At 53.7% G+C, this 26,664-nt stretch overlaps 1 protein-coding gene across 6 annotated transcripts; it reads right to left on the bottom strand.

The window, feature by feature from the left end:
- Positions 1 to 140: 140 nt before the first annotated feature.
- LOC109749187 (replication factor A protein 1) lies at positions 141 to 25,608 on the bottom strand. Of its 6 annotated transcripts, none has more exons than XM_040401745.3 (17): positions 25,257 to 25,608; positions 25,110 to 25,154; positions 24,571 to 24,633; positions 24,292 to 24,409; positions 17,903 to 18,055; positions 17,575 to 17,824; positions 17,361 to 17,463; positions 17,149 to 17,279; positions 3,035 to 3,116; positions 2,817 to 2,949; positions 2,574 to 2,731; positions 2,051 to 2,495; positions 1,917 to 1,978; positions 1,641 to 1,834; positions 1,484 to 1,557; positions 608 to 709; positions 141 to 512 (listed from the first exon to the last, which is right to left on the bottom strand). In XM_040401745.3, the coding sequence occupies exons 3-15, from the start codon at positions 24,582 to 24,584 to the stop codon at positions 1,547 to 1,549; spliced, it is 1,854 nt and encodes a 617-aa protein (XP_040257679.1). In that variant the 5' UTR covers positions 24,585 to 24,633; positions 25,110 to 25,154; positions 25,257 to 25,608; the 3' UTR covers positions 141 to 512; positions 608 to 709; positions 1,484 to 1,546. The 6 variants fall into 6 exon arrangements, with proteins under 6 accessions (XP_040257679.1, XP_040257678.1, XP_045088624.1 ...); XM_040401744.3 differs by having other exon boundaries at positions 1,651 to 1,834; positions 25,257 to 25,603; XM_045232689.2 differs by having other exon boundaries at positions 1,651 to 1,834; positions 2,051 to 2,165; positions 25,257 to 25,602.
- Positions 25,609 to 26,664: the final 1,056 nt, after the last annotated feature.

Here is a 26,664-nt window from a genome sequence, read left to right as displayed (position 1 = left end):
GAATGGTCATCTGGAACAGTTAACCAACAGGAAGGAACATGATGTTTAGCTCGGCAGATAAATCAGCGAAGGACAAGGGCCATTATTATGTTAGCAAGGGTAGCAGTAAATATAAGACATAAGAAGAAGCACACAGCATAAGAACAACAAGAGGACTTAGAGCAAGCAGCATGATCCAGCGGTATTTACAGTGGATAGTTGTCACAAGGAGTTCAGACAGGAAGAGCTAACGGCGATATTTACAACACATGATGCTTTGTTCGAGGACGTAAATAAAGGAGTTGTCATGACAGCGGTTTAACACAATTCTGCAGGCGTCAAAGCCCTATCTTATAAAGCCGCACAAAAGTAAATCCAGTGCATGCCCAAAAGCGCACTGAGTCGACGATCTTCAAACCCAGCCCGATGGCCAAACCGCTGCTGTGATGCAGTACAGTTGAGAAGGCCTGTTCAGCACGACATCCGTCCATCGTAGACTTTACTTGATAAGCAAGCAGAACATAGAAGAAACCCTGAGAAAGAAGAGGAATCACAGTTATTATCATATTGCGACATACCATGCATCATGGATGTAGAATAGATGGAATTGAAGAGGTATTAGTCTTACCGTATGTACATATTTAGATTACTACATGGAACGACCACTCCATGAAAGAACTACTGCTTTAGTTTCTTTGGGATGCCAGCACCCTTGCTAGGGTTGTTTGTCCTGAATTTGATCAATTGGCAAAAATAAAAGAAATTTTTATAATCTTGTCTTCGCAAGAAAGTCTAGACCCATAGAATGTCGTAGAAACAACATGGATTTAAAGATTAGACACGTGAATTGGAGAACAACATAAATAAGCAGAAAACCAGCTTTATGGCTAATTATCTTGCATGGACGTGCAAGGAAAAATAACTGAGAACGTATATAAAAATGCTGAAGCTAAAAGGATGTTTTATTGAGCCTCTCATGAATGTGGAAATAGCAGGCGTACAAAGAAATGCCTGATCAAATGGCATCGCATGCATCAGCGAAGAAGGAAATATAGTCAAGATGCATGTAGAGAGGTGGTTTTCATCTAAAAGAACAAAAGACCCACTGGATTACTAAATCACGACCTAGTATAACTGTATAGGCGTCTAGCTTACAGTGCATCAATGAACAACGAAACAGAGAAAAGTTGATAATATTTGTTGTGGCCAGATAACTAATCTGCATATACCAATGAGCCATAGAAAAGGGAGCAAACCTGGCAACAAAATAGTATGTACCAGTTTCTTAAGAGATATGACAAAGCAGCAAATACAATGGTCACTGGACCATAGAACTATATTAGAAAGAGCACAGACCATGTGCACATACTAAACCAGGAGATATTCCATAATCTAATATCACAACCTAGTTTGTTTCATAAAAGGCAGAGCAAGACAAGAGTAAAGTCAATGCCTTTGTCATAGGCGCAGAAGTAGCTGAATGTAACAGTTCATGAGCCTTTACCTCTTGGCCTTAGAGGGGTCAGGAATGATGATCTTTGGATCCTCAGCAGTTGTGGTTTCAGTCTCATGTCGAACCTGTACAGATTGGTGCGAACAAAGATTATTGCACATCAAGCATAATTTGTGCAGAATAAGAATGATGTTTGCATATTAAGTACATGCACTAACGGTTGGCATGGGTGTAGGCTGAACAACATTTCCAGTGGCGGCAACCTCTTCAGTTTGGGTAACTGCGACAACCTTTCCAGCCTGGACAGTAACGTTGCTAACAGAGGCAGGTAGTTCAGTGCCCTTAGACTTAGGGGGGCCAATAAGAAGCTTGCGGCGAGCACTTTTTGGGCATGGGGACCGGCTGCAAAAAAGAAAAAACATCAGTCATGGGCAAAGAAGAAGTATTTTCAGAATGTATGCTAGGAGAAATGGAGGATTGATACCTGGGTGTTTTAGGCACAATAGCCTGTCCTTTACCTTTGAATGCAGATATAGGAGTGTTCATCTGGCAAAGAAACAACACAGGCATTAAACGGGTGAAAGAGAACTTGAGAGAGGAAACCAGCAACATATATACCTCATCGAGAGGTAGCACAACGAGTGTAGACGATCCTGTAGAGAAAGAGGTGGGAATGGGCACTGTCATGTCTGAGCCCTTAGCAGAAGACGATGCTCCAGAGGAAGATGATGCACTAGCAGATGCAAAGGGTACAAGGTCAGGCTTAAAGGTTTCATCAATTCTACCAACTTGGAAGGACAGCTGGGTGCTTGCAGGCTGAAAATTCTTGTTGGAGATAGAAACGACCAGCCTATACTTCTGGGTAACAAGGCGGGAAATTTCAACAGGCAAACCTACATCAGAACCTCCTATCTGAGCAAGATCAAGCGCACTTGTAAAACCTGGGTACTTGCAGTGAATCAAAGTCATGAGTGGCTTGCCAACAACTTGTTTTGCAGCCCTATCAAAGAACATAAATTCTGCTTCATTTGCGCCATCGCTTTCGAAAGTACACACGTAGTATCTAGACATTGCAAGGCAAATGCACTCAGAATCAACCCAGTAGACAAACCAAAATAGACTATGAGGGAAAGGCACTCACGAAGGATCTGCTATGATAGAAGAACAGTCATAGTCTGAGCAACGGTACTGCCATCCGGAGGTGTAGGCTGTTTTATGGCATTTCCGGCACGAGAGGAACCACCAGCGGTTGTCAGAGCCCAAGCCTGTGATAGTAACCTTGACAATAAACTGTTTCTTCTGCATTTAATGATGAACACAAGTATAGTGAGAGGATGCTAAAAAGAAAAGGGAAAGGTATAGAAGAAGTAAGGAGAGGAGGTACCAAGTTGTCAAATGGGTCAAGGGCAAGCAACTCCTGAACAGTCAATTCAACAGGAGGTTCGTGAACAGGTGCTGGAACAATCGCTTGTTCTCCTGGGATGTGAGCAGTGACGGCAGGAAGCCCTTCTGCAAGGCTGGATTAAAAATGGTTAATTGTAACCGAGTCAGAATAGCTCTATAAATCTCGACGACCGACAACCACATAGAAAGAGGAAATACCTAGCACGAAAGGCATTCATCTCTGGCGGGTCCTCATCAATGTACCAGCGGCATGCAGAGCTACCACTCAGGCCTTTAATACCTATCGAGACACACAGACAAGGGAAAATGTGCATCAAACCGCCAGATTGAACAACGGGCTAAGTGTGTCGGAGTAAATGGCCACGGGTAGCCCAACCGACTACCCCTGGTTCTTCAGAAAAATTATCAGGCCTTTGGGCCTTCAAGCACTCCAGGCATTCGGGCCGCCTTCCCCGGCCGGCTACCTCTGAAGCCGACTCCCGGAAGGCGACCCTGCCTCAGCAACCCCTCCCAAGGACGATTACAGGGTGGCCGACTCCAAGAAGCCGGCCAAGAAGGATGCCGACTCCAAAGAGCCGGCCGAGACCACAACCACTCCAAGCTGTTCCCACATAACGGCGACACGACGGGGTGTGGCCACAGTGCGGCCCACTACCCCCAAAGCCCGAGGCAGGCATGGCTACAGGAGGCCGTATGGGACAGCCGTCTCCCGTGCGGCTCGGCACTGTAGCCATGCTGGCCCCGACGTCACCCACGACCGACTCCCGTACGGCCCGCGGGCGGCGGGCCCCTTCAGCCAGAGAGAGGCGTGAAGGCGGCCCGGCCTTTCCCGGTCGGCCAAGAGCGTAGCCAGCCTCTAGAAGCCGGCTACTCCCTTCCTAGAAGCAGGAGCCCCATTAAGGAGACAAGACGAGGTAAGGCTACAGTGAGAACCCCCGAGGCGGCCCACTGTAGCCACGCTTACCTCGACAAAGCCCTCGTCATCAGAGGCGCGGCTACAGTAAGCAGCCGCCTACAAGACCCCAGGCGGTGGGGCCGGCCTGTCGACCAAGTAGCCGGCAGCCGGCGGGACCCTGCAGCCGGCGGAGAAGCCGGCGAGTGTAGACACTGACGGCTGGGACCAGAGCCCAGCCGGATTACCATTGTACCCCCGGGGGTAGGCCTATATAAACCCCTCGGAGCACCCATGCAAAGGGTTGGCCTCTAAGCATAGTTGGCTTCCAAACATAGCACACACACCATAGATAGAGGGAAGTGAGAGCTAGCCTTGTTCTTCTTCTCCCTTGACCCCAAACAGCTCTAGGAGCGATTGTAGCTACCCTTTCTCGATCTAGTGATCATGCGGAGACCCCGCAGAGCAGGACTAGGGGTGTTATCTCCTCGGAGAGCCCCGAACCTGGATAAGATCCGCCGGCGTGCATGTCTTCGCCTCATCCCGTTTCCGGGCACCGGCGACGTTTTATTGGCTCCCACAATGATAAGCCATCCCTTGGCATATGTCGCACCAACCACCCGACATTTGGCGCCCACCCTGGGGCCAGGTGCACCGTCGTCCAGAGACCTGTTCTGGACGGGAACCCTCTTCCTCCCCCGCGAGCGCAGCCAGCCTGCTGCGCCCGATGGCGGTTGCCTCGACGCGCTGCAAGGCGTCGACGACGCCTGCGCAGCGCGCCGCCTCGCCGATCTGCTCGGCGAGACTCGCATCTCCGACGAGCCTGCGTCCGACGCAGGCACCGGCTACCCCGAGAGCCGCCTCATCTGCCTCCTCGACCAACTTCACGTCTCTAGCGAGCCTGCTACGGACATGGAGTCGGTCGGCTCCACCGACCCGATGCTCATCGACTCCGACACCGCGTCACTTGACGCCTACCCCTCCGACATGGTGGTCTTCGACAACCCCCTCCCTCGAGCTGACAGCGGGAGCAGCGCTGTCACCGAAGTGCTGGTCATCAGCCACGTCTCCAACTCGGGCGAGAATGCCCGCGACACTCAGCAAGCGGCGATGCACGACCTCTCCGTCCCCATCCCGGCCGACGCCGACGCCGAGACCCTGGAGGCACGCCGCCTTGCCCTCATCGCGGAGGGCCAGAAGATAGCCTCGATGAGACGCCTCACCGAGGCCCACCAGCGCGAAGTCGACCGCGCCGCCTTCGGCACGCCGCCGCCTAGCGGCGCGAGCCGAGTCGGCTTCGTCCAGAAGCGCGGCGCAGCCGTCGCCAGCGCGCTGGGCGCAGATCGCCCCGTCTACGCCACCCCGCTCGAGAATCTGCGAGCCACTCAGGCGGCTGCAGAAGAGCTCAATGGGCTGGGAGCCGATGAGCTCCCCTACATGACGAGACGGATCCAACAGCTGCTCGACGCGGCTGCAGAACGGCACGAAGCCGGCGCCCGTGCTGATAATCATCCCCCGCACCGGGAGCACGCCGCGACGTCCCGCTCGCCGACTGCGAGCGGCGCGCGCCAGAAGAAAGACAAGGAGCCGGCTGCCAGCCGTAGCCGGACTCGCATCACCATCGAGCGCAACGCGGATGGCCGCCCTCGAGCTGTAGAGCACCAAGGAAATCTGCCTTCTCCCCCGCCTTGAAGAGAAAGACGCCTCACTCCGCCGCATATCACACACCCGACTCTTGGCGACCGACTCGGCCGCCGAGAAGGAGTCGGCGAGAACGACGCCCGCCACAGGATCGACCGCCTTGCTCGATCCTTGGCGTTAGAAGAAGAAGACGATGTCGGCCCGCCATGCTTTGGCCCCCGCATCCGCGACGAGCCCTTCCCCAAAGGGTTCTCGCTCCCCAGAGACACGCCCAAGTACAACGGCTCGGTGAAGCCGGAAGATTGGCTCATCGACTACTCCACGGCCGTCAGCATAGCCAACGGCAATCGGCGCGTCGCCGTGAAGTACGTCCCCCTCATGCTGCAAGGCACGGCGCGCACATGGCTCAACAGCCTCAAGCCCTACAGCATCAACAGTTGGCTGGACTTCACCGAAGTCTTCATCCGCAACTTCACCAGCACCTACAAGCGGCCTCCCAAGCCTCGCCAGCTCTCCCTCTGCGTCCAAGGGCCCAACGAGTCGACCCGCGACTACCTCACGCGATGGGCCGAGCTCCGCAACTCCTGCGAGGGAGTGCACGAGGTCCAGGCCATCAAGTACTTCACCGCCGGGTGCCGAGAGGGCACCCTCCTCAAGCACCGACTCCTCTGCGACGAGCCGGCTACCCTCAACGAGTTACTAGTCATCGCCGACAAGTACGCCACAGCCGACTCCTCAATGAAGACCGAGCTCCGAGTGGACGCCTCGGGGAAAGTAATTGCTCCGGCTCCCAAGACGCCGGCTGGCGACCCTAATCGGCGCCCCTACCAGAACGACCACAAGCGCAAGGGCCCCATGCCGACTTCCTCCAGTAGGCAGGTGGCCACAGTTGAAGACGAGCAGCCCGAGGATCGGCCCGCTCCCAAGAAGAAGGGTGGCCGGCCGCCTTGGCAGCCGTCTTTCTCCTACGAACAAGCTCTAGACGCCCCCTGCAAGTTCCATAGCTGCGCGAAGCCGTCCAACCACACAACCCGGAAATGCCACTGGCTCACCCGCATCACCAAGGGCGAGGGAATGCTGCCGCCTCCGCCTCCCGGCCCGCCGCCTCCAGCCCCCCCAGCAGCCGGCAGCTCGGCCAGCAGTCGGCGCCATCCAAGACGAATTCCCCGAAGAGCACGCCGCCTACGTCGTCTTCACTAGTCAAGCCGACGACAAGCGCAGCCGACGCCGACAGCACCAAGAAGTGAATGCAGTCGCCACCAGCGCCCCCGAGTTCATGCACTGGTCAGAAAAGCCAATCAGCTGGAGCCAGGCCGACCACCCAGAGGTGATGCCTTCGCCTGGCTCCTATGCAATGGTCTTGGACGTCACCCTCGCGACGGAGAGGCGAGCTGCCAAATTTTCCCGCGTCCTGATAGACGGCGGAAGCAGTATCAACATACTGTACCGCGATACCATGGAGAAGCTGAACATCAAAGCGAAGCAGCTCATGCCGAGCCGCACCGTCTTCCATGGTATCGTACCCGGCCTGTCTTGCTCCCCAATCGGCAAGATCAAAATGGATGTTCTCTTCGGAGACAAAGATCATTTTCGCCGGGAAGCAATATGGTTCGAGGTAGTGGATTTGGAGAGCCCCTATCATGCATTGCTTGGCCGACCTGCTTTGGCCAAGTTCATGGTTGTGCCCCACTACGCCTACCTGAAGATGAAGATGCCGAGCTCGAATGGGATCATCACGGTAGCCGGCGACTACAAGAAGTCCATTGAGTGCGCCATGGGCAGTAGCCGGCTGGCCGAGTCCCTCGTGGTGGCAGAAGAGAAGAAGATGTTGGAACGGGTTGTGGCCATGGCCGGCAAGCAGCCGGCCTTGTCCCCCAACCCCAAGGATTGTGATGCGCAGGGCTCCTTCCAGCCTGCAAAAGAGACGAAGAAGATACCTCTGGACCCGGAGCACCCGGAGAGGTTCGCTGTCATTGGGGCGAGCTTGGACAGTAAATAGGAAGGCGAGCTCGTCGACTTCCTCCGTGAGAATCGAGACATCTTTGCATGGTCCCCAAAGGACATGCCGGGTGTCCCGAAGGATTTCGCCGAGCACAAATTACATGTCCGAGATGATGCGAAGCCGGTCAAGCAGCCCCTCCGCCGACTGTCAGAAGAGAAGCGAAGAATTGTGGGAGAAGAGATAGCCCGGCTCCTTGCAGCCGGCTTTATCATGGAAGTGTTCTTTCCAGAGTGGCTTGCCAACCCAGTTCTGGTTCTGAAGAAGAATAACAAGTGGCGTATGTGTATAGACTACACTAGTCTGAACAAGGCCTGCCCAAAGGATCCGTTTGCCCTGCCACGGATTGACCAAGTGATAGACTCCACAGCCGGATGCGAGCTGTTAAGTTTTTTGGATGCATACTCAAGGTATCATCAGATCAAGTTGGACCCAGCTGACCGCCTGAAGACTGCCTTCATCACACCCTTTGGAGCTTTCTGCTACCTGACAATGACATTCGGCTTGAGAAATGCCGGTGCCACTTTTCAGCGTTGCATGCAGAAATGTCTCTTGAAACAACTCGGCAGAAATGCCCACGTCTACGTAGACGACATTGTGGTGAAGACAGAGAAGCGCGGTACCTTGCTGGAAGACCTGAGAGAAACATTTGCCAACTTGCGCCGATTCCAAATCAAGCTCAACCCCGAGAAGTGCGTGTTCGGAGTGCCAGCCGGCCAGCTGCTAGGCTTCCTGGTCTCCGAACGCGGCATTGAGTGCAACCCCGTCAAGATCAAGGCCATCGAGAGGATGGAGATTCCCACCAAGCTGCGAGATGTGCAGAAGTTCACTGGCTGCTTAGCCTCCCTGAATCGTTTTATCAGCCGACTAGGAGAAAAGGCTCTCCCCCTGTACCGACTCATGAAGAAGTCCACTCACTTTGAGTAGAATGATCAAGCCGACCAAGCCTTCCATGAGTTGAAGAAAATGTTGACCACTCCGCCTGTCCTGGCAGCCCCGTCTGAGAAGGAGCCCATGCTCCTCTACATTGCCGTGACTAGCCGAGTCGTCAGCACTGTTGTTGTGGTCCAGCGCCCGGAGGAAGGCCGAGCCCAGCTGGTCCAGAGGCCGGTGTACTATCTCAGCGAAGTACTTTCCAGCTCAAAGCAAAACTACTCGCACTACCAAAAGATGTGCTATGGGGTGTACTTCACTGCCAAGAAATTGAAGCCCTACTTCCAAGAGCACCCCAACACGGTCGTGTGCACTGCCCCGCTCGCCGAGATCATAGGCAGCCGGGATGCATCCGGCCGGGTGGCCAAATGGGCCATTGCCTTGGTGCCCTACACGATCTTCTATCAACCCCGCACCGCCATCAAGTCGCAAGCATTGGCCGACTTACTCGTCGACTGGGCCGAGACCCAGTACTTACCGCCGGCTCCCGACTCTACCCATTGGCGGATGCACTTTGACGGGTCCAAGATGCGCACCGGCTTGGGAGCCGGCATCGTCCTCACCTCTCCCAAAGGCGACAAGCTCAAGTACACGCTGCAGATCCACTTCGCCGCCTCCAACAACGTCGCTGAGTACGAGGCGCTCGTACACGGGCTCCGGCTAGCCAAAGAGCTTGGTATACGCCGGATCCTGTGCTACGGCGACTCAGACTTGGTGGTCCAGCAATCATCTGGCGACTGGGACGCCAAGGACGCGAACATGGTGAGCTATCGTTTCCTCGTCCAGCAGATAAGCGGATACTTCGAAGGGTGCGAGTTCCTTCACGTGCCAAGGGCCGACAACGACCAAGCAGATGCCCAAGCACGGATCGGCTCCACCCGACAAGCCATACCGACTGGCGTCTCCCTCCAGCGCCTCCTCAAGCCGTCCATCAAGCCGTCTCCAGAGTCGGATTCCATTTTCGTACCGCCTGAGCCAGATATAGTCGGATCCGACTGGAGAAATCCCGCAGGCGGCACGGGGACTTCGACAACCGGCCCGGGGACTACCGTAGTCGCACCCGGCCCGGGGACTTCAAAACCCGGCCCGGGGACTGCAGCAGTCGGCCTGGGGACTGCAGCGGCACAAGAAGCGGTGGCCGACTCCAATGCAACACCCAACCCACCCACCCGAGTCATGGTGGCCACATTAACAGAAGAAGAAGTCACAGCTCCCTCATGGGCCCAGCCCATCCTCAAGTTCCTAGTCAGCAGAGAGCTGCCGGCTGACGAGATCTCAGCAAGACTAGTGCAACGACGAGCCGCAGCATACACAATAATCAACAGAGAGCTTGTGAAGCGCAGCGTCACTGGAGTCTTCCAGCGTTGTGTCGAGCCAGAAAAAGGAGTGGCAATCCTCAAAGACATCCACCAAGGCGAATGCGGCCACCACGCAGCCTCAAGATCCCTTGTGGCCAAGGCTTTTCGCCATGGTTTCTTCTGGCCGACTGCCTTGGAGGATGCTAAAGAAATAGTCAAGAGCTGCAGAGGATGTCAAGTTTTTAGTTCCAAGCAACACCTGCCGGCTTCTGCCCTCAAGACCATTCCCCTTACTTGGCCTTTTGCCGTCTGGGGACTGGACATGGTGGGCCCTTTCAAGACAGCCCGCGGCGGCCTGACACATCTACTGGTCGCCGTGGACAAGTTCACAAAGTGGATCGAAGCTAAACCGACTAAGAAACTGAACGGGCCGACTGTCGTGACATTCATCACCGACATCACTACTCGGTACGGCGTGCCGCACAGCATCATCACCGACAACGGCACGAACTTCGCCAAAGGAGCACTGGCACGTTTCTGCGCGACGCAGGGCATCCGACTGGACTTAGCGTCCGTTGCCCACCCGCAGTCAAACGGCCAGGTCGAGCGAGCAAATAGACTCATCCTCTCCGGCATCAAGCCCCAACTGGTTGTACCACTGGAGCGATCGGCCGGCTGCTGGCTCGAAGAGCTGCCGGCTGTCCTCTGGAGTCTGCGCACTACACCCAATAAGTCAACCGGCTTCATTCCATTCTTCCTCGTGTACGGTGCCGAGGCTGTCATCCCAACAGACATCGAGTTCGACTCGCCTCGGATCACCATGTACACGGAGGAGGAAGCCAAAGAAGCAAGAGAAGACGGCGTCGACCTACTGGAAGAAGGCCGGCTGTTAGCCCTCAGCCGGTCCGCCATCTACCAGCAAGGGTTGCGCCGCTACTACAACCGCAAGGTCAAGCCAAGATCCTTCCAAGAGGGCGACCTTGTGCTCCGGCTGATCTAGCGAACAGCCGGCCAGCACAAGCTCTCGGCCCCTTGGGAAGGCCCCTTCGTCGTCAGCAAGGCACTCGGCAACGACTCCTACTACTTGATCGACGCGCAAAAACCAAGAGCACGCAAGAGAGATGACTCCGGCAAGGAGTCGGAGCGACCATGGAACGCAAACCTCCTAAGACGATTTTACAGCTGAAAAGCAGTATGTATCACGCTCCCCTTTTACATTAAGTAAAAACCAACAGGCCCCCCGAACAGTACTCGGGGACTGCCTTTTATTTATCTATGAATGACGAGTGTCATATCCATGAATGTATTATTACATTTTGATTTTTTGTCCGGCACCGGGTTCGACTAGTCGGCCCGGGGACTGGCCGCCTTGAGCTATATCGAAAGTTTTTCCTAAAGTCAAAAAAGTAGTGCGCCGGCTCCCGAGTCCTCTCTTGTTGAAAGTCACAGCTCAAAGAACTGACTGTCCGACTAGCAAGAGGAAAGACAGAAAGGACGCCCACACAAAAAACGGCTAAGGAACAACGAACCTATATAGCAAAGAGACAACCTCCAAACATGCCTGCTGGCTACCAGAGCAGCCGGCTGGCCGGCTTCCTAAAAAACTTAGCTTTAGTCCAGCAGAGCTAAAGTACTTCCCCCTCCCCAATCGGCCAGGCACTCCCCCGGCTACAGATTGCAGAGCAACTGTTTGACTGGGGAGGCGGCAACCAAGGGAGGGCGGCAAAGGAAAAAGCAGAAGGACAAAAAGCAAAAAGTACAAGGAAAGGCCAAATGCATAAGTCATATATATACATAAAGCCGTCAACAGGCCGGCAACAGACATAAGTTCGAATACACCCAGTGGGTGGAATTGTGCGAATTTAACCAAACATTGTTCTAAAGAGTAACAAGACAGGAAAAGCAAAAGACGGCAGACTAGGGCGCGACATGGAGGCCGAGCTGGTCGGTGAAGGCAGCCTCGCCGGCTGAAGGAGTGGCCGACTAACGGGCCCCGGCTTGACCACCACCTGCGGCGGGAGGCGTGGAGGCGCGCGATGTAGTGCTGGAGGCGCGGTCAGACTGAGGCTGGCCGGCTACTCCACCAGCCGGCTCGGCGTCTTCACCCTCCTCCTCCTCCTCTTCGCCCTCGTCGCTGGAGTCGATCTCCTCCGCCGAGTCCTCACCGTACGCCGGGTCCAGCCCGAACCACTCTTCCGGCTGGGCGACTCCATTGTTGTCCACCTCGGGGGCGAAGACGCTGGTGTCGGTGTAGTCGGCGATCGCCGAAGCCCGCCGAATGATGGCCGGACGCGCTGGCTCCAGCTCCGTGTCGACTTGCTGCCGCCAGGTAGCCAGCTGGTCCAGGCTCAGGCCGGGATACCAGGCCTCGACGAACTCCAGCGCCCGCCTGGCACCGGAGCGAGCCGCCGACACCTTCCAAGCCTCGAAGCGGCCGACTGCCACCTCCAGCCAGTCGGCGGTCCGACTGGGGGTGCGAGGGACCACTTGGCCGGGCCAGAGGGCGGCCAAGACCTGCGCCCCGGCACGCTGAAGCCGGCGGAGCAGCCGGTGAGCCGGCTGGATGCAAGCCTGGATCGCCAGGAGCTGTTCCTCCAGCGAGCGGCCGGCGGTTGGCGAGATCTTAAAACCGGCCTGCCTTCGCGCTTGGCGACGGGCCTCGATGGCCTGGTTGGCGGCAGTCGAATAGCCAGGGAAATACTCTGCGCGAAGAAGAAGAAAGGAAGAAAAGAACACCAAAATCAGAAAACAAGCCAATGTGGCAGATGGCAAGAAAGGACGGAGAGGTAGGCGGCTTACCGTCAACCAGATCTTCGATCTGGCCGTAGCCAGAGACCAGAGTCTGCCTGGCCTCAGCCCAGCCAGCCGCCTCCGTCTCGAACTCAGCCTGGAGAGTGGCTTCACGATCCTGCACAGCCTTCAGCGCCGCCTTGTGGCCTTCCTCCTGGTCGGCCAGCTTCTTGACCAGGCGGTCGCGCTCCTGCACCAAGGCGGCGAGCTCGGCATCCTTGGCACGAAGAGCAGTCTGGGACTCCCACAGCTGTGCCCTCAGACTGGCGTTGGCCGCTGCAAAGTCGGAAGAAGAAGAAGAAGAAGAATAGTAAGAAATCGTCAAGGAAGATCCGACCCGACTGCTCAGCAGTCGGCCCGAATCTCGGGGACTACACCCAGTGGGTGCGCTGACGCGCCCCCACATGAGATAAAGATCAAGTCACGTACCTCGGCTCTCAGTAAGGTCGGCGGTCTTCTGAGTCAGCTCCCGAGCCTGGAAGTTGAAGGCGGCCGCTCGAAGGTTGTGGTAGTCCTGCAAGATGGACAGAAGACCAAAGTGAGAATAAAAATAGCAAAGGCAAATCCACCAAGAAGTTCCAAGCCGCCTGCTCAGCAGCCGACTCGGAACTCGGGGACTACACCCAGTGGGTGCGCTGACGCGCCCCCACGGAAGAAATCAAGATCAAGAAGAAACAAGATGGGAGTACTAACCCGGATGGCCGCCCGCGTTGCGAGGAACTCGTCGGTGAACTGCCTCAGCGCCGCGGCTTGGCTTTGGAGCCGGGTCCGGACGTCTTGTGCAGCCACGTTCACTACGGCTGTCCCTCCGCCTGGCGTCCACCCCGAGGTAGCGCTGGCCGCCTCCGCGTCTCGGGCCGACGAGCTGAAGCCCACGGCCGGCCGTGGCTCCGACGCGGCCTTCTGTGGCTCCGACGCGGCCTTCCCCACGCGCCGGCTCGGCGGCATCCGGACCGCCACCTCAGCCCCCGCGGCCGGCTCACCCTCCACCGACTGTGCAGGCGGCGGATCAGGCTGGCCGCCTTGGGCCGCACCAGTTGGTGGGGTCGGCTCCGGCGCCTTCTCCAAGATGATGACATCGTCGCCGCTTCCCCCCCAGCCCCGGCTGGTCGCTGCTGGCTCCCCCTGGCGAGGGTTCCATGTCCCCAGGCGCCATGACGCGCAGCGGGGTGACCATCAAAACCTCCCCCGCCGCCGCCGCGGCCTCAGCCTCTGCCTGGGCCCTGGCTGCAGCCTCGGGGAGTGCCTTCGCCGCCTCCTCCTCCCGTACCGCCTGGGCGGCGGCCGCCTTCCGTGCCTCCGCCTCCCGTGCCTCCTGCTCCTCCCGCGCCTCCCGCGCGTTCCTTTCCGTCGCCTCCTGGAGGTCGGTGCGGGGGTCCACGCGGCGGGTGGTGCTCCCAGAGCCCCTTGGCGACTCGACGACGGAGCCGGCAGCCGCCCGCTCAAGTGACAACGGAGCTCTGATCGTTGAAGAAAAAGACGAGAGTTCAAGAACCACCAAAGAAAAGAAAGAAAGAGAGTACACAAAGAAAGATTCGGACTTACGCCGACACGGTCTGCGGTTGCTTCACCACCTTGCAGAAACGAGCCGCCTTCGCGGCCGCCTCCTCCCGCCTGGTGGCTGCGGCCCCGCCTCTGGGTTTCTTCGTTCGGCTGCCGAACAAGCCCTGGGCGGCGCGACGCTTCTGACCTCCACCCCGAGCAGGCTGCGCGGCGGAGGAGCCCGCGCCGCGTCCCGATGCCGGCTGGCGGCGCGGGACGGCTTCGACTTCATCGTCGTCCGGCCAGTCGTCAAAGGTGGCAGTGAACCCGGAGCCACCTGTTTCGCCGCCGGCTTGGCCTCCGCCCGGCTCGACGTCATCGTCCATATGGACCGCCCCCAGGTCGGGGTCCTCCAGGTCATGTTCGGTCCGGTCGGGCACGAAGCGGCGCTCCGCGTCTGACCCGCCGGCCGGCCGAAGCAGAAGGCTCTGTCGAAGAACAAGCCGACTTAGTCAGAGTCGGCCAAGAGATGCTCGGCAACAAGGCTGAGAGAGAGAGAAAAAGACACAGGGAGAGCATACCGTAGGCGGCGGATTGGCTCGGCTATACGGCTCCTTGCCGAACTGCCACGCTTCGGCGAGTTTGCAGTTCGCAAGGTAGTTCACCATGTAGGCGACCTCCTCGCGCGGCATCTCCTTGGTGCACATTCGGCTCGGATCGAGCTGGCCGCTCATCTGACAGATCAGATGAGGCCGGCTCTGGAGCGGAAGAACCCGGCGCGTGACGAACGCGGCCAGAAGATCGGGCCCCGTCAGGCCCTCCGACTGGACCATCACCCGCAGTCGGGCGATGGCGGCGTTTCCCGCCGGCGACAGCGTCATAGCCCGGAAGGACCACTGGGGCAGCCTGCCCGCCGGTGGGCCGGCTACGTAAGCCGGCAGGTTGATGTAGTCGCCCCGTGGAGCGATGTTCTGCACGTAGAAGTATGACTTCTGCCACTTCTTCACCGATTGGATCAGCGTGATGACGGGGAAGGGGTTGTCGGCAGCCGATCTCCGCGACGCGATGAAGGCGCCAGTATGAGCCGGCACGCCCTTAATGCGCGTGCCCAGCTTCGACTGGAAGAACTCCCCCCAGAGCTCAAGGGTGGGGAGGACGCCGAGATAGCCCTCGCACAGGGTGACGAAGGCGGACAGCAGTACCACCGCGTTGGGGGTGAGATGGTGTGGCTGAAGCTGATAGAAGTCGAGCCAGGAGCGGAATAAGGCGCTCACTGGCAGGCCGAAGCCGCGCAAGAAGTGCAAGCGGAAGACCACCCGCTCGCCCTCCTGCGGCCTCGGCGAGATTTCCTTCGCCGGCGCGAGGCGGACCTCCACTTTGTCCGCGCTGGGCAGCCGCCGCGTGTCGCGGAGGAAGTCGGCGTGGTCGTCATGGACGTTGGAGCCGTCCCAATCCCCGCCAAGCTGCTCTACGGTGGGAGGCATGGCGAAAGCTAGCACGGTGGCGGAGGAGCGTGCGGTGGAAGAGCGCGGCGGCGAGGCGCTGTCGCAAGAACTGGCAAGAGGAAGAAGACGGTGGAAGTAGGAGGAGCGTGCGAGGGCCTGCCGCCCTCCACCTCCCCCTACTTATAGCCTCACGAGGCCAAAGAGGCCGGACGTGGGGGGCGTGGGATTAACTACGCCCACTCCCCCCATGTCTCGCGATTATTGCGCATAAATGCGAGCCGAAACTGCCGCACGGAACGTGCGGGCGGTTTCGGGGTACAAAGGATCCGCGCCTGGGCCGGGGCGCGGACGTGGCGAGCCCCCTCCCTGCGGCGACGTACCGTCACGCGCGTGGGCTGGCTGGCCTTCCGGCCCCGTGGTTCGCAGACGGCCAGCGGCCGGCCCGCGGCCCGGTGCGCGCGCTAGCGGGCTCCCACCCTCTGACTCCAGAAGATTTCGACTCAGGCGGCACGCCTGACCAAGGCCGGCTCCTAACTGCCGGCTTGTAAAGATAGGAAGCTGATCGAGCTTCTCAACCCCTACTCCACCTCGAAGCCCAATCAGCTTCGGGGACTACTGTCGGAGTAAATGGCCACGGGTAGCCCAACCGACTACCCCTGGTTCTTCAGAAAAATTATCAGGCCTTTGGGCCTTCAAGCACTCCAGGCATTCGGGCCGCCTTCCCTGGCCGGCTACCTCTCAAGCCGACTCCCGGAAGGCGACCCTACCTCAGCAACCCCTCCCCAGGACGATTACAGGGTGGCCGACTCCAAGAAGCCGGCCAAGAAGGACGCCGACTCCAAAGAGCCGGCCGAGACCACAACCACTCCAAGCTGTTCCCACATAACGGCGACACGACGGGGTGTGGCCACAGTGCGGCCCACTACCCCCAAAGCCCGAGGCGGGCATGGCTACAGGAGGCCGTACGGGACGGCCGTCTCCCGTGCGGCTCGGCACTCTAGCCTTGCTGGCCCTGACGTCACCCACGACCGACTCCCGTACGGCCCGCGGGCGGCGGGCCCCTTCAGCCAGAGAGAGGCGTGAAGGCGGCCCGGCCTTTCCCAGTCGGCCAAGAGCGTAGCCGGCCTCCAGAAGCCGGCTACTCCCTTCCTCGAAGCAGGAGCCCCATTAAGGAGACAAGACGAGGTAAGGCTACAGTGAGAGCCCCCGAGGTGGCCCACTGTAGCCACGCTTACCTCGACAAAGCCCTCGTCATCAGAGGCGCGGCTACAGTAAGCAGCCGCCGACAAGACCCCAGGCAGTGGGGTCGGCCTGTCGACCAAGTAGCCGGCAGCCGGCGGGATCTACCAGCCGGCGGGACCCAGCAGCCGGCGGAGAAGCCGGCGAGCGTAGACACTGACGGCTGGGACCAGAGCCCATCCGGATTACCATTGTATCCCGGGGGGTAGGCCTATATAAACCCCTCGGAGCACCCATGCAAAAGGTTGGCCTCTGAGCATAGTTGGCTTCCAAACATAGCACACACACCATAGATAGAGGGAAATGAGAGCTAGCCTTGTTCTTCTTCTCCCTTGACCCCAAACAGCTCTAGGAGCGATTGTAGCTACCCTTTCTCGATCTAGTGATCATGCGGAGACCCCGCAGAGCAGGACTAGGGGTGTTATCTCCTCGGAGAGCCCCGAACTTGGGTAAGATCCGCCGGCGTGCATGTCTTCGCCTCATCCCGTTTCTGGGCACCGGCGACGTTTTATTGGCTCTCACAATGATAAGCCATCCCTTGGCATGTGTCGCACCAACCACACGACAAAGTGAGTTATAGATCAAACAATCACCTCGGTATGCTTTTGGCAGTGTTCCTACAAAGATAGCAATGACAACTGTGGATTCACTTGCAGCACGGACCTCTTCTACCTCGAACTCATGGGCTCGAGCACCCCAGAGAACAAGGCTGATTTCATTTCCGCTACAAGCCAGCAGGAGCGAGTAAATAGAAGGAAAGGGCAGAAGAAAAGCAAAACAAACAAAAAACAAACAAGGGGCTCACATTTGATCCTGGAGAACCACAGTCCTGGTATCTGAAGGACCAGCTTGATGTTGTGAGTGTACAACAACAATGTCTGTGACAGCAATAATCCGGCCAATCACATCTGTAAATAGCAAAGCAAATGTAAGATAATTTAATGGAAGAGCAAGAGTAAGCAGGGCATACATGAGGACAACATCGAATGACTAATCGATAAAGTGAGGAGTGTGCGGGCCTGGTATTGGGATATCCGAGAAGGACATAAGGCTGTAAGTGCAGTATGGGAAATCTTCTTCATCATCCACCACAGGATCAACAGTAGTAAAGCGAGTGAACTGCATCATAAATGGGCTGTCAACAACCCTGTAAGTGGGCTTTGATGGTTTGCACATGAATCTCTTCATTATATAAACACTGCCTTCCTGCAAGACATCTTGCAGGCTGATAGCTGGCTCAGTAGGGATCCGGCCATACATGTGGGTTCCCTACACATTTACATTAGAATTTAGGGGCACAAGCTAGAATTAGCAACATGAGCATAGATTTTGCAGTACCAAACAAACCTCTTTGTCAAGCACCACAATGTCAGTATGCATAATGGCACCTTCATCGGTCCCACCTCGGTAGTGCCACATGCGGGACACCAGAACCTTAGCATTCCAGAACATCTCTCTGTCATTGATCTGGGAGAGAAGGCTCATCCTCTGGCCCGACATCTGCAATATACAAGCAGAGGTGAGAAAACGAGCATAGACAGAGAAAGAAAGAGCAAGTTTAAAGATACTATTCACATGAACTCACTTGATCAGCTGGAAGGTAGAGGGGAATCAAATCGATGTGAGCAAGCAGGTAAAGAAAGCATCACACACGCGCGCAAAAGTTTTTTTGATGCATGAAATTGGAGGACATGGCAGATAGGGCAAAAGAAGCGGCAAATATGCAAAAAAACCACGGTTCTATTGCAGGAAGAATATAGAAACCACAAAAACATACCTAAGCAAATTCATTGGTTATATATTACAGGGTGTTACTAATCCCGCCTAGCGAATGGAAACGAATATCTCAGGGAACACGATGTTCCTTGTCTGAGAAACAGGCTCATCATCCTCTCCTTTGATCAAGATCTTTAGTGATTTCTTGAAGTAACACGAGACACCGCGACATAGAGCTGCCCATGCATGAACACGGGTGTATCCAAGTACAAACCAACATTTGAAAGAGTCTGCCCTTGACTTTTGTTAATAGTCATTGCATAGGACACCCTAACAGGGAACTGTCGACGATGCAAAGTGAAAGGCCATTTAGGATCTTTGGAGGTCAACCCTATCGTTGGAATTAAGACAACGTCGCCTATGTTTGAACCAGTCATGACAATCGCCTCAATAACCTTATCAGCACGCTTTGTGATTATAAGCCTTGTGCCATTACATAACCCTGTTGATTGGTTCAGATTTCTCAAGAGCATGATGGGAACGCCTACCTTTAGTACTAACCTATGGTACGGAAAGTTATTGACCTTAATCCCATTCAAGTACTCGACAGGGTAGAAAGCATCTTGATTGCGAACCGCATCAGATGAATTCCCTATAGTATCACAACTCAGGTACTCTCTCTCACTGGTAGGCACTAAAGACAGAACATGCTCATTGATTTTTTCAGCAGTTTCGTTCGTTGGTGTTAGGATTGCTCTTTCTTTTAGATAATCAACATTAGAGTACCTAGTAGGAATTTCTTTGTATACGGCCTGAACAATAGCATCAATTTTATCACCATCGGCATGAACTAGAAGTTCATCAGGGATAGTTATCCATGATGGATCTGATTCCCCCTCACGGGCGACAGCAGGTGCTGTGCCATCACCTAAACTGAGAACCCACTCAGCAAAGTCAGCCACTTCAGACTGGAGCACCGGATCATGTGTGTGCGCAGTCAAACGCATGTTAATGTTTAGGTGCAGAACTTCAACAATATTCCAAATAGGAGAGTTAGTGATTGCAGCATCAAGAATCTGTGCTCGAGATCCACCCTCAATGACTGGTAATATTTGCCTAAGGTCTCCACTTTACACAACAATCTTGCCACCGAAAGGAACTTTAGCTAAGGCAGGATTGTTAGCCGACAGGACATCACGGAATGACCGGTCCAGGGCCTCAAAGCATTTCCGATGGGACATCAACGCCTCATCCCATATAATAAGATCAGACGCTTCAATTAGAGTGGAGAGCATGGAAGACCTCTTAATTTCACAATTGCCATAATCAGGCAAATCAATAGGGATTTTGAACCTAGAATGCGCTGTTCTGCCCGCAGGCAAAAGCAAGGCAGCAACCCCTGAGGATGCAACCGACAGCACCACCCTCTTACTACCTCTAAGATAAGCATCAAGTGCATTCCAAAGGAATGTTTTTCCAGTACCACCATATCTAGAGACAAAGAAAAAACCAGGTTTTCTAGATTTGACACAATCAATTAGAGCACAGTAAGCATGCAACTGGTCTCTATTATACATCACCTCTGCCTTTTTTAAAAGACTAACAACATCAACATCTAGCGCATCAGAAAGCATATCATTTTGCACAGAAGCATCATGGTATGCAGATTTTAAGGGTAGTTTGTGATCTAGGATGCATGCACTATTCTCAGCAAATATAACAGCTAATTCATCAAGTAGAATGTCTCTTAACTCAACAGGAGGAACAACATATGTGAAATTATTCTTCGACTTCTGAATTCTGTACCTAATATCATCAGCTAAGTAAATCTCGTATTTTTCAAAGAAAACAGCTTCATCATTGACATCACAGTGAAGGATCATAGTAACGAACAGCTGACGCAATTGGTTTCCCATACCCCATTTAATAGCTTCGTCAAAGCAGTATACCACTCCATGTCATCGCCAAGCAACCCTCTTGCTCCACATGCTTCTTTGAACGTTGAGTATACGATGCCATTGTAAGTCCTAACATCCTCATAGCACGTCGCACCTTTGACAATCATAAGGAGCATTCTAAAATAGAAAAGCTCTCCGGTCGCTGGATGCACAGAGTATATTCTACCAATTCTATCGCTCCTTGTCCTAGTTTTCCATCTCTTATCCTCAACTACCCAAGACCACCTAGTTGGGACATCACAGTAAGTTAAGGACCTAGCAGCAGGGTGAACCCTGTTCGCCACAAACCATTCAGTTAGCATTGTTTTTTGGAGCCAGGCATCACTAATCACCGAACTCAGAGTAGCATGTGTGCGAAAGCGCACGATGTGCATGTTCAGGAGATGGATAGGCAATCTCTCAACAGATGGTGTTTTGTCGTGTATATCATAGCTGTAAACCCTCCAAAAAGAATCATAATCAACTATATAACGACACTCTCTGTACTCTTTAATCTCATCAACATCCTGGTTCCCATCACGTCTAAGGTTCTCAAACAGGGTTTTTGACTTATCTGGTCCTTCGGTAACATATTTATATAGATATTTGATAACATACGTTTTGTTACACTATTCAACATTAATATGTGCTTGCCATTTTTTTAATATAAGCATGTTATAGGGGACCACATGTCTATTATCAAGCCTGACATTGTTCTTCATTACGAATCGTCCATTGTCAGGCCGCCTATATAAGGGGAACCCACTTTCATCAATGGAAGTTTCATCCTGAAATGGTTTTGGAATTTTTTTATAGCAAAAGCCCTTTTTCATGCAAGGGCATTTTGGACCATCAACGCCACAGGGGCCGTGCATCATGAACTCAGCGACAAGAGCATATCCCAAAGGATCCTGTACAGGATCAGGGATCTCAGCTGAGATATAAGAATTTATAAGGGCTGGTGTGACGACCCTATCGTCGTCCTTCTTTTGCCAAACAAGTATGTGTGCATGCGGCAACCCCCTCTTCTGAAACTCAATAGTGTGCAAGACTGAAAATAGGAGGAAAAGGCGGAAGAAACAGTAAGTAAATAAAAGGAGGAGAAGGGAATTGAAAGAGGATTGCAAGGGGCAGTACCAGCAACTACGGGACCAAAGGCATTCCCTTTTTTAATTCGATGAAGGTACTGCAAAAGTTTCATGTGGTACACCCTAACAGCAATGTCAGCCCTATCCGTTGCTGTTTGGCCAGGCTCAACGGAGTCAAGGATTTCTTCCCATTTTGGGTTACATGTGAAAGTTGTGAAGACATCCGGCGACCCATGAACCCGTGAGACAGCAATAGCATCTTGAAAATTTTCATACATATACCGGCGACCACCAGTGTAAGCCAACGACATAATATTCTTCTTCCCAACCTCGGACCCACCAACCATACCCTGTCCTACCGCATCGACAACACCCTGAAGATTCTCAGCCCGCATATCATTGTTACACTTAAGAATAAAATTGAGCCGGCATTCATCGATGCAGGCTCAGAAATCAACAGCAGCCTGTGATGAAAACAGGCCACAGCATAGATATGGATTATGTTGTTCTGGTTTATAATGCGAGCAGAAGCAATAGAAGTCTTGCATGGTCATTTTAACCCTCTTGTTCGGGTCATCACTATCAGAATCAATATAGTGCACAACGAGCTGAAAGCCACGTTCACCGTACGGGAACAACAAAGGATATTGCAAAGGCATGTAAGTAGTATCTAAAGAGGAAATACGACGAAGACGATCTGCTTTAGTGCGTATTATCTGGTCTCTACATGGCGCCTCCAACGTAAACTCACCATAAACCAAAGCTGCTAGCTCATCAGTTGCAGGCAAATTAAACTGTGCGCTATCATTTTCTCCAAGAGCTATAAGCCTTATTGAAATCACCTCATGTTTATTATTTTTCAATATCTCGCTGGCCATACGGAATTTTTTGACCAAAGAATTATTTGCATCAGGCATCTGCATAAGACCCTTCACAATCTCCTTATCTAACCCAGCGCCAGTTTCATTCTGCTGACTTAAGGCCTCGATCCTATTGCTAACCTCATTTTCTCTGTCATGTATGTATAACTCTACATATTTGGGAGAATCACCCTCATTTGGAAGCAGCGAGCCTATACGATGACAGACCTGACCATTAATTTTAAAAATCTTTGGACCTCCACCATCGTTTACAGATCGGTCAATTTTTGCCCCCATAGATGTAAAAGCAAACAGGCAATTGTACTGGCGTATTTGCTTAATAAACTTTAAGCTGCGGGATGGGCCTTTATAATCAAGCAGATCTGCTAAGAACGGAGGTGGTTTTTCAAAGGGTTTAACGAAGACCTTCCCAGCCTTACAACAGTTGTTGTAGGCCACTCGTCTTTTGGTGATAGCAGACTGTGACTTAACCCTCCCGCGCCACCAAAAGCTAGCCTGGCAGCGGTTGCATCGGTAGTCTGGACCTCCATAGTACGACCTTTTTGGATAAAAAGCTGTAGGAGAACCGTATCTAGTAAGGACAAATGACACCGGGAAGGCAGAAAGCAATATGGCTGATAACAGCACACAGGCATACCTTTAAGTATTCCCACTTCGTCAGGAGAAAACCCAACCCAATCAGGATGCAGAGGCGACGCAAGGGTATGCTCTGTGCAAACCATAAGAAGACACTAACATGCCAGATAACAAAAAAGAAGAAACCTATGAACAACTAAAGGAAATACGAACTGACCACCCTTGTTATGAGCGCGTAGTATTTTCAACAAGAACTTGCACCTCTTACGATTCCGTGCACTCTCAATAGAAGATAGGAAAGGAAAGAAGCCATCTCCTATGGATATAGAAAAGAGAGAGAATGCTAAGGAACCAAATGCTGGCTACTAAAACTCATGCAATTGAATTCAGAGGTGGACAAGCGGAACAGAACATACGCTTCCTCTTCCGAACAAGGGGAATGGCAGAGCTGGCCGGGACAGCAGGCAATGCAGCAGCAGCACGAGTAGCCCTGCGCGGGGCAACCACACGCCCCGAAGCAGGAGGCCTCCCCAAAGGAGCAGCAGAACGTGAGGACACAGCCCGACGCAGAGCCATACCACGAGCAAAGGGACTAAGAGCACGAGAAAATACACAACATAGTGCTGCAACAAAAAAGAAAACAAACACCCAGAAAATCTTGAAGTTGGGTTGATGGAAATTAAACAAGACAAGCCCAGTTTATAAAACATAAAAGGCAGCGATATCGACATGGCAACAGAATTCAAATTTATGAACCAAACCCAAGGACGGTGAGGACAATATTACCATCAATTAAACAAGACAATGGAACAATAACAACATCCCAGACTGACTAAATAAAGGAAACATATGCTAGGAGGCTTGAGTACAGCAACACTAGATTTGCAGGTGGCCGGGCCGGGGCATGGAACACTCTTCTAGATGGGTCTGCGGCGGACGAGCGCGTGCAAGCAAGAATCCTCTCCAAATAAGCTGCATAGCGAACAGCTGATGCAGCAACAGCGACCGCGTCCTTTCCATAATTCCTATAGACAACAACACAGTCATAGTTGTAATCTCTAACTACAAATCCATACAGTCCCTGCAAAAAACTAATTGCCTGAAGAGCAGCCCGTTCATACGCCTCTGCAGAACCCAGACACGCAGGACTCCAAAAGAAAACTCTCTGTGGCATCTCGAACACACCATCCCCAGGAACCTCAACCTCTACCCCAGCAAGGACATCGGCATTCCCATCGACCTCACACAGATAGCTAGGAGGAGGAAGTTCATAATGAGCCATGACAGTTTCTAGGATCGGCAAAACAAAGGATACCATAGCAGGCATCCTGGACATGAAAAAGAATGACCGAATTATAAGCAAGAAACAGCACCCGAGAGCAAACAAGGAAGAGAGCCACAAGGAACAATGAACAATAAACAATAGTAAATAGAAGCACAGAACAGCACAACGCACGTAACACACATGATTAGAATCAATTAAAAGACTAAATTCTAAAGGAATGCAGTAAAGCAAAAGCCAGGGAAGGAGGCAAAACCTTGCCAAGCCGGAAGACGGAGCGAGAGGCGTCATGTGAGCTGACCCACAGCACAAATCTGGCGAACCGGGGGCGTGAAAACCAGGCGACCAAGCAGCCAAACGTCACAGAGGAAGACCTGCAGCACACCAAAAAAAGGAACGAACATAAGCGAATGCGCACAAGGCCATGGGCTCGCCTCCCACCGAGCAGCCCTTTGCAATATCTTTACTCTCCAGCAAACAAAGTAGGGTCTAGACTAAATAGGATGGAAGAAGAAAGACAAAGAACAATGGCAACCTGAGCACGCACATGCCTACCAGCAGCAGACAAAGAACAATGGCAACCTGAGCACACACATGCCTACCAGCAGCAGACAAATAATTAATGAACAGAAACAAGCTCCATTCAGAAAGGCACAAGCATTAAACCACATGCACAGGCCAGACGGTCAGGAGAATTAAAGCCTAGACAACCGAGGAAGAAACAAAATTAGAAATCACCTGCAATAGACCCCATGCCAACCTAGACATAACCATAACGGAGACGAAGACAAGAGCGCAACCAAAACATACCTAAACTAATAGGGCTAATCCGTTGGTCTAGGAACGGCAACAACGAAAGCATCACACGTCAGATCAAACATGGCAGGCACTCATCCATGTAAATTAACAGAGCCAATCCCTAGGGCTAGGAAACAAAACAACCGATGCATCACAGAACAGATCTAACCTGACAAACACTCATCCATGGCTCGGAAAACAAAAGATTGATCTCAAACCGGGGAAAACCCAGCCACGCATTTCATCAAACACTTGTAAAGCAGGGGAGAACCTCACCTCGGAAAGAATGAAGAGGAACACGCACAAGCAGATGCAGCATCCCTGTAAATAAAAGAACAGGGAAGGAACACACAAGAACAAGTCAGAACACATTAATCTACGATGAGAGCAGCAGAAATCGACCAAATTGAACAAGAAACCCACCCTAACCAAACACAACAGCAGCAGCGCGAGGAGCCATGCCGAAACAAGCCGACGACGGGGTAAGCAGACAACGAGCGAGCCGTTGATGACCGATGAACAACGAGAACGAGCGACAATGGTGGCTGGATGGCGGACGAGAGTAAGGCGAAGAGGCGCAGGCGGGGGGAAGTGGGACGAGACAGGAGGCAGAGAGGCAGGGAGAGCAGAAGGAAACCACGAACCCGGTCAAGAATGCTTCTCCCACGCGCTGTTACTTTTACATATACCTAAGAAGAAACCCAAACCTCCCGACGTGTGGGACCAAGGATAAGAAGGGACCACCTCCAGTGAGAGAAGGGCAGGCAAGCCCGCGTAGCAGCACGCAGCAGCTGAAAACCCTCCTTTACCTAGCGGGCCGAGCGGAGCCACCCACAGGAACAACAATGACCAGAGCAGGGTGCACACAAGAGACCGGCATATGGGGCCAGGCGCGGCTAAAGCGGAGACGCCGCTGGCGGGTGCGTAGGTTGACGGTAAAAAAAATCCTGACAGCCCACGATCCACCGGGCACAACCCACCACCGACCCACCCCTGCTTTTCATCGACCGAAACACGCACCGAGCGTGTCGCTGCAACGATGCCCCACGCGCAAGGGTCGCCCACTCGTCAGCTGCTCCTGGGCCTATCACCGGACGTACAGGAAAACGGGCGGCGGGATCTTTACCAGCCCGACGAGAACTACTGTTACCGCAGCCAGCGAGGCCAATCGAACGTGCAGGATCAATTTCAAACCGCAATGGCGCTGGTTAAGCGGGTACTCTAGGAGGCTTTATATGTTCAATATATGAGTCTTTGCATTGTAGAATCAAATTTTATAAACTAGGTCTTAAAAACCCTTACTTCCCCACGGATGCGCGGCACCAAACCCGCGGCGCCGACGGGTCCGGCGGCAGCGAGCACAAATCCGTGGTCAGCATGCCTGGAGCACCCTCTTCCAGCTACAACGGTACCTCGCGTGGAGCCCACAACTGGTCCATGGCCGCGGCGGCCATGCGCGTGGGGATGGAATGGCCACCCGTGTGGTCCCGAATTGATGGAAAAGATGTGTCGGACAACGGGGGAGCTACTCGACGTTGCAGGGTGGTCGGGGGAGGAGGAACCGAAGGCAAGACGCGGCAACGAAATGGAGGGCGTGAGCTGAAACTTTCACCCCGCAAAATTTTTCTAGCTATTTGGAAACGGCTAAAGAGGGGCCAAAAACTAGACATGCGGCGCTCGGGCCAAAATATACCACTACTCCTGTTTTTTTGGGACGGGCTATTTTTTAAGACCTGCACGCGACATTTTTCGCCCCGATACCTAAAAACGGTGGTTATTATAGCGGCCCGGGCATATTGCCGGATATTCTAGAGATGCTAACCAAAGGCGT

Source organism: Aegilops tauschii, chromosome 2 (assembly GCF_002575655.3).
Source record: "Aegilops tauschii subsp. strangulata cultivar AL8/78 chromosome 2, Aet v6.0, whole genome shotgun sequence".
Classification (NCBI taxonomy): domain Eukaryota; kingdom Viridiplantae; phylum Streptophyta; class Magnoliopsida; order Poales; family Poaceae; genus Aegilops; species Aegilops tauschii.
This window is presented reverse-complemented; position numbering and strand designations above follow the sequence as displayed.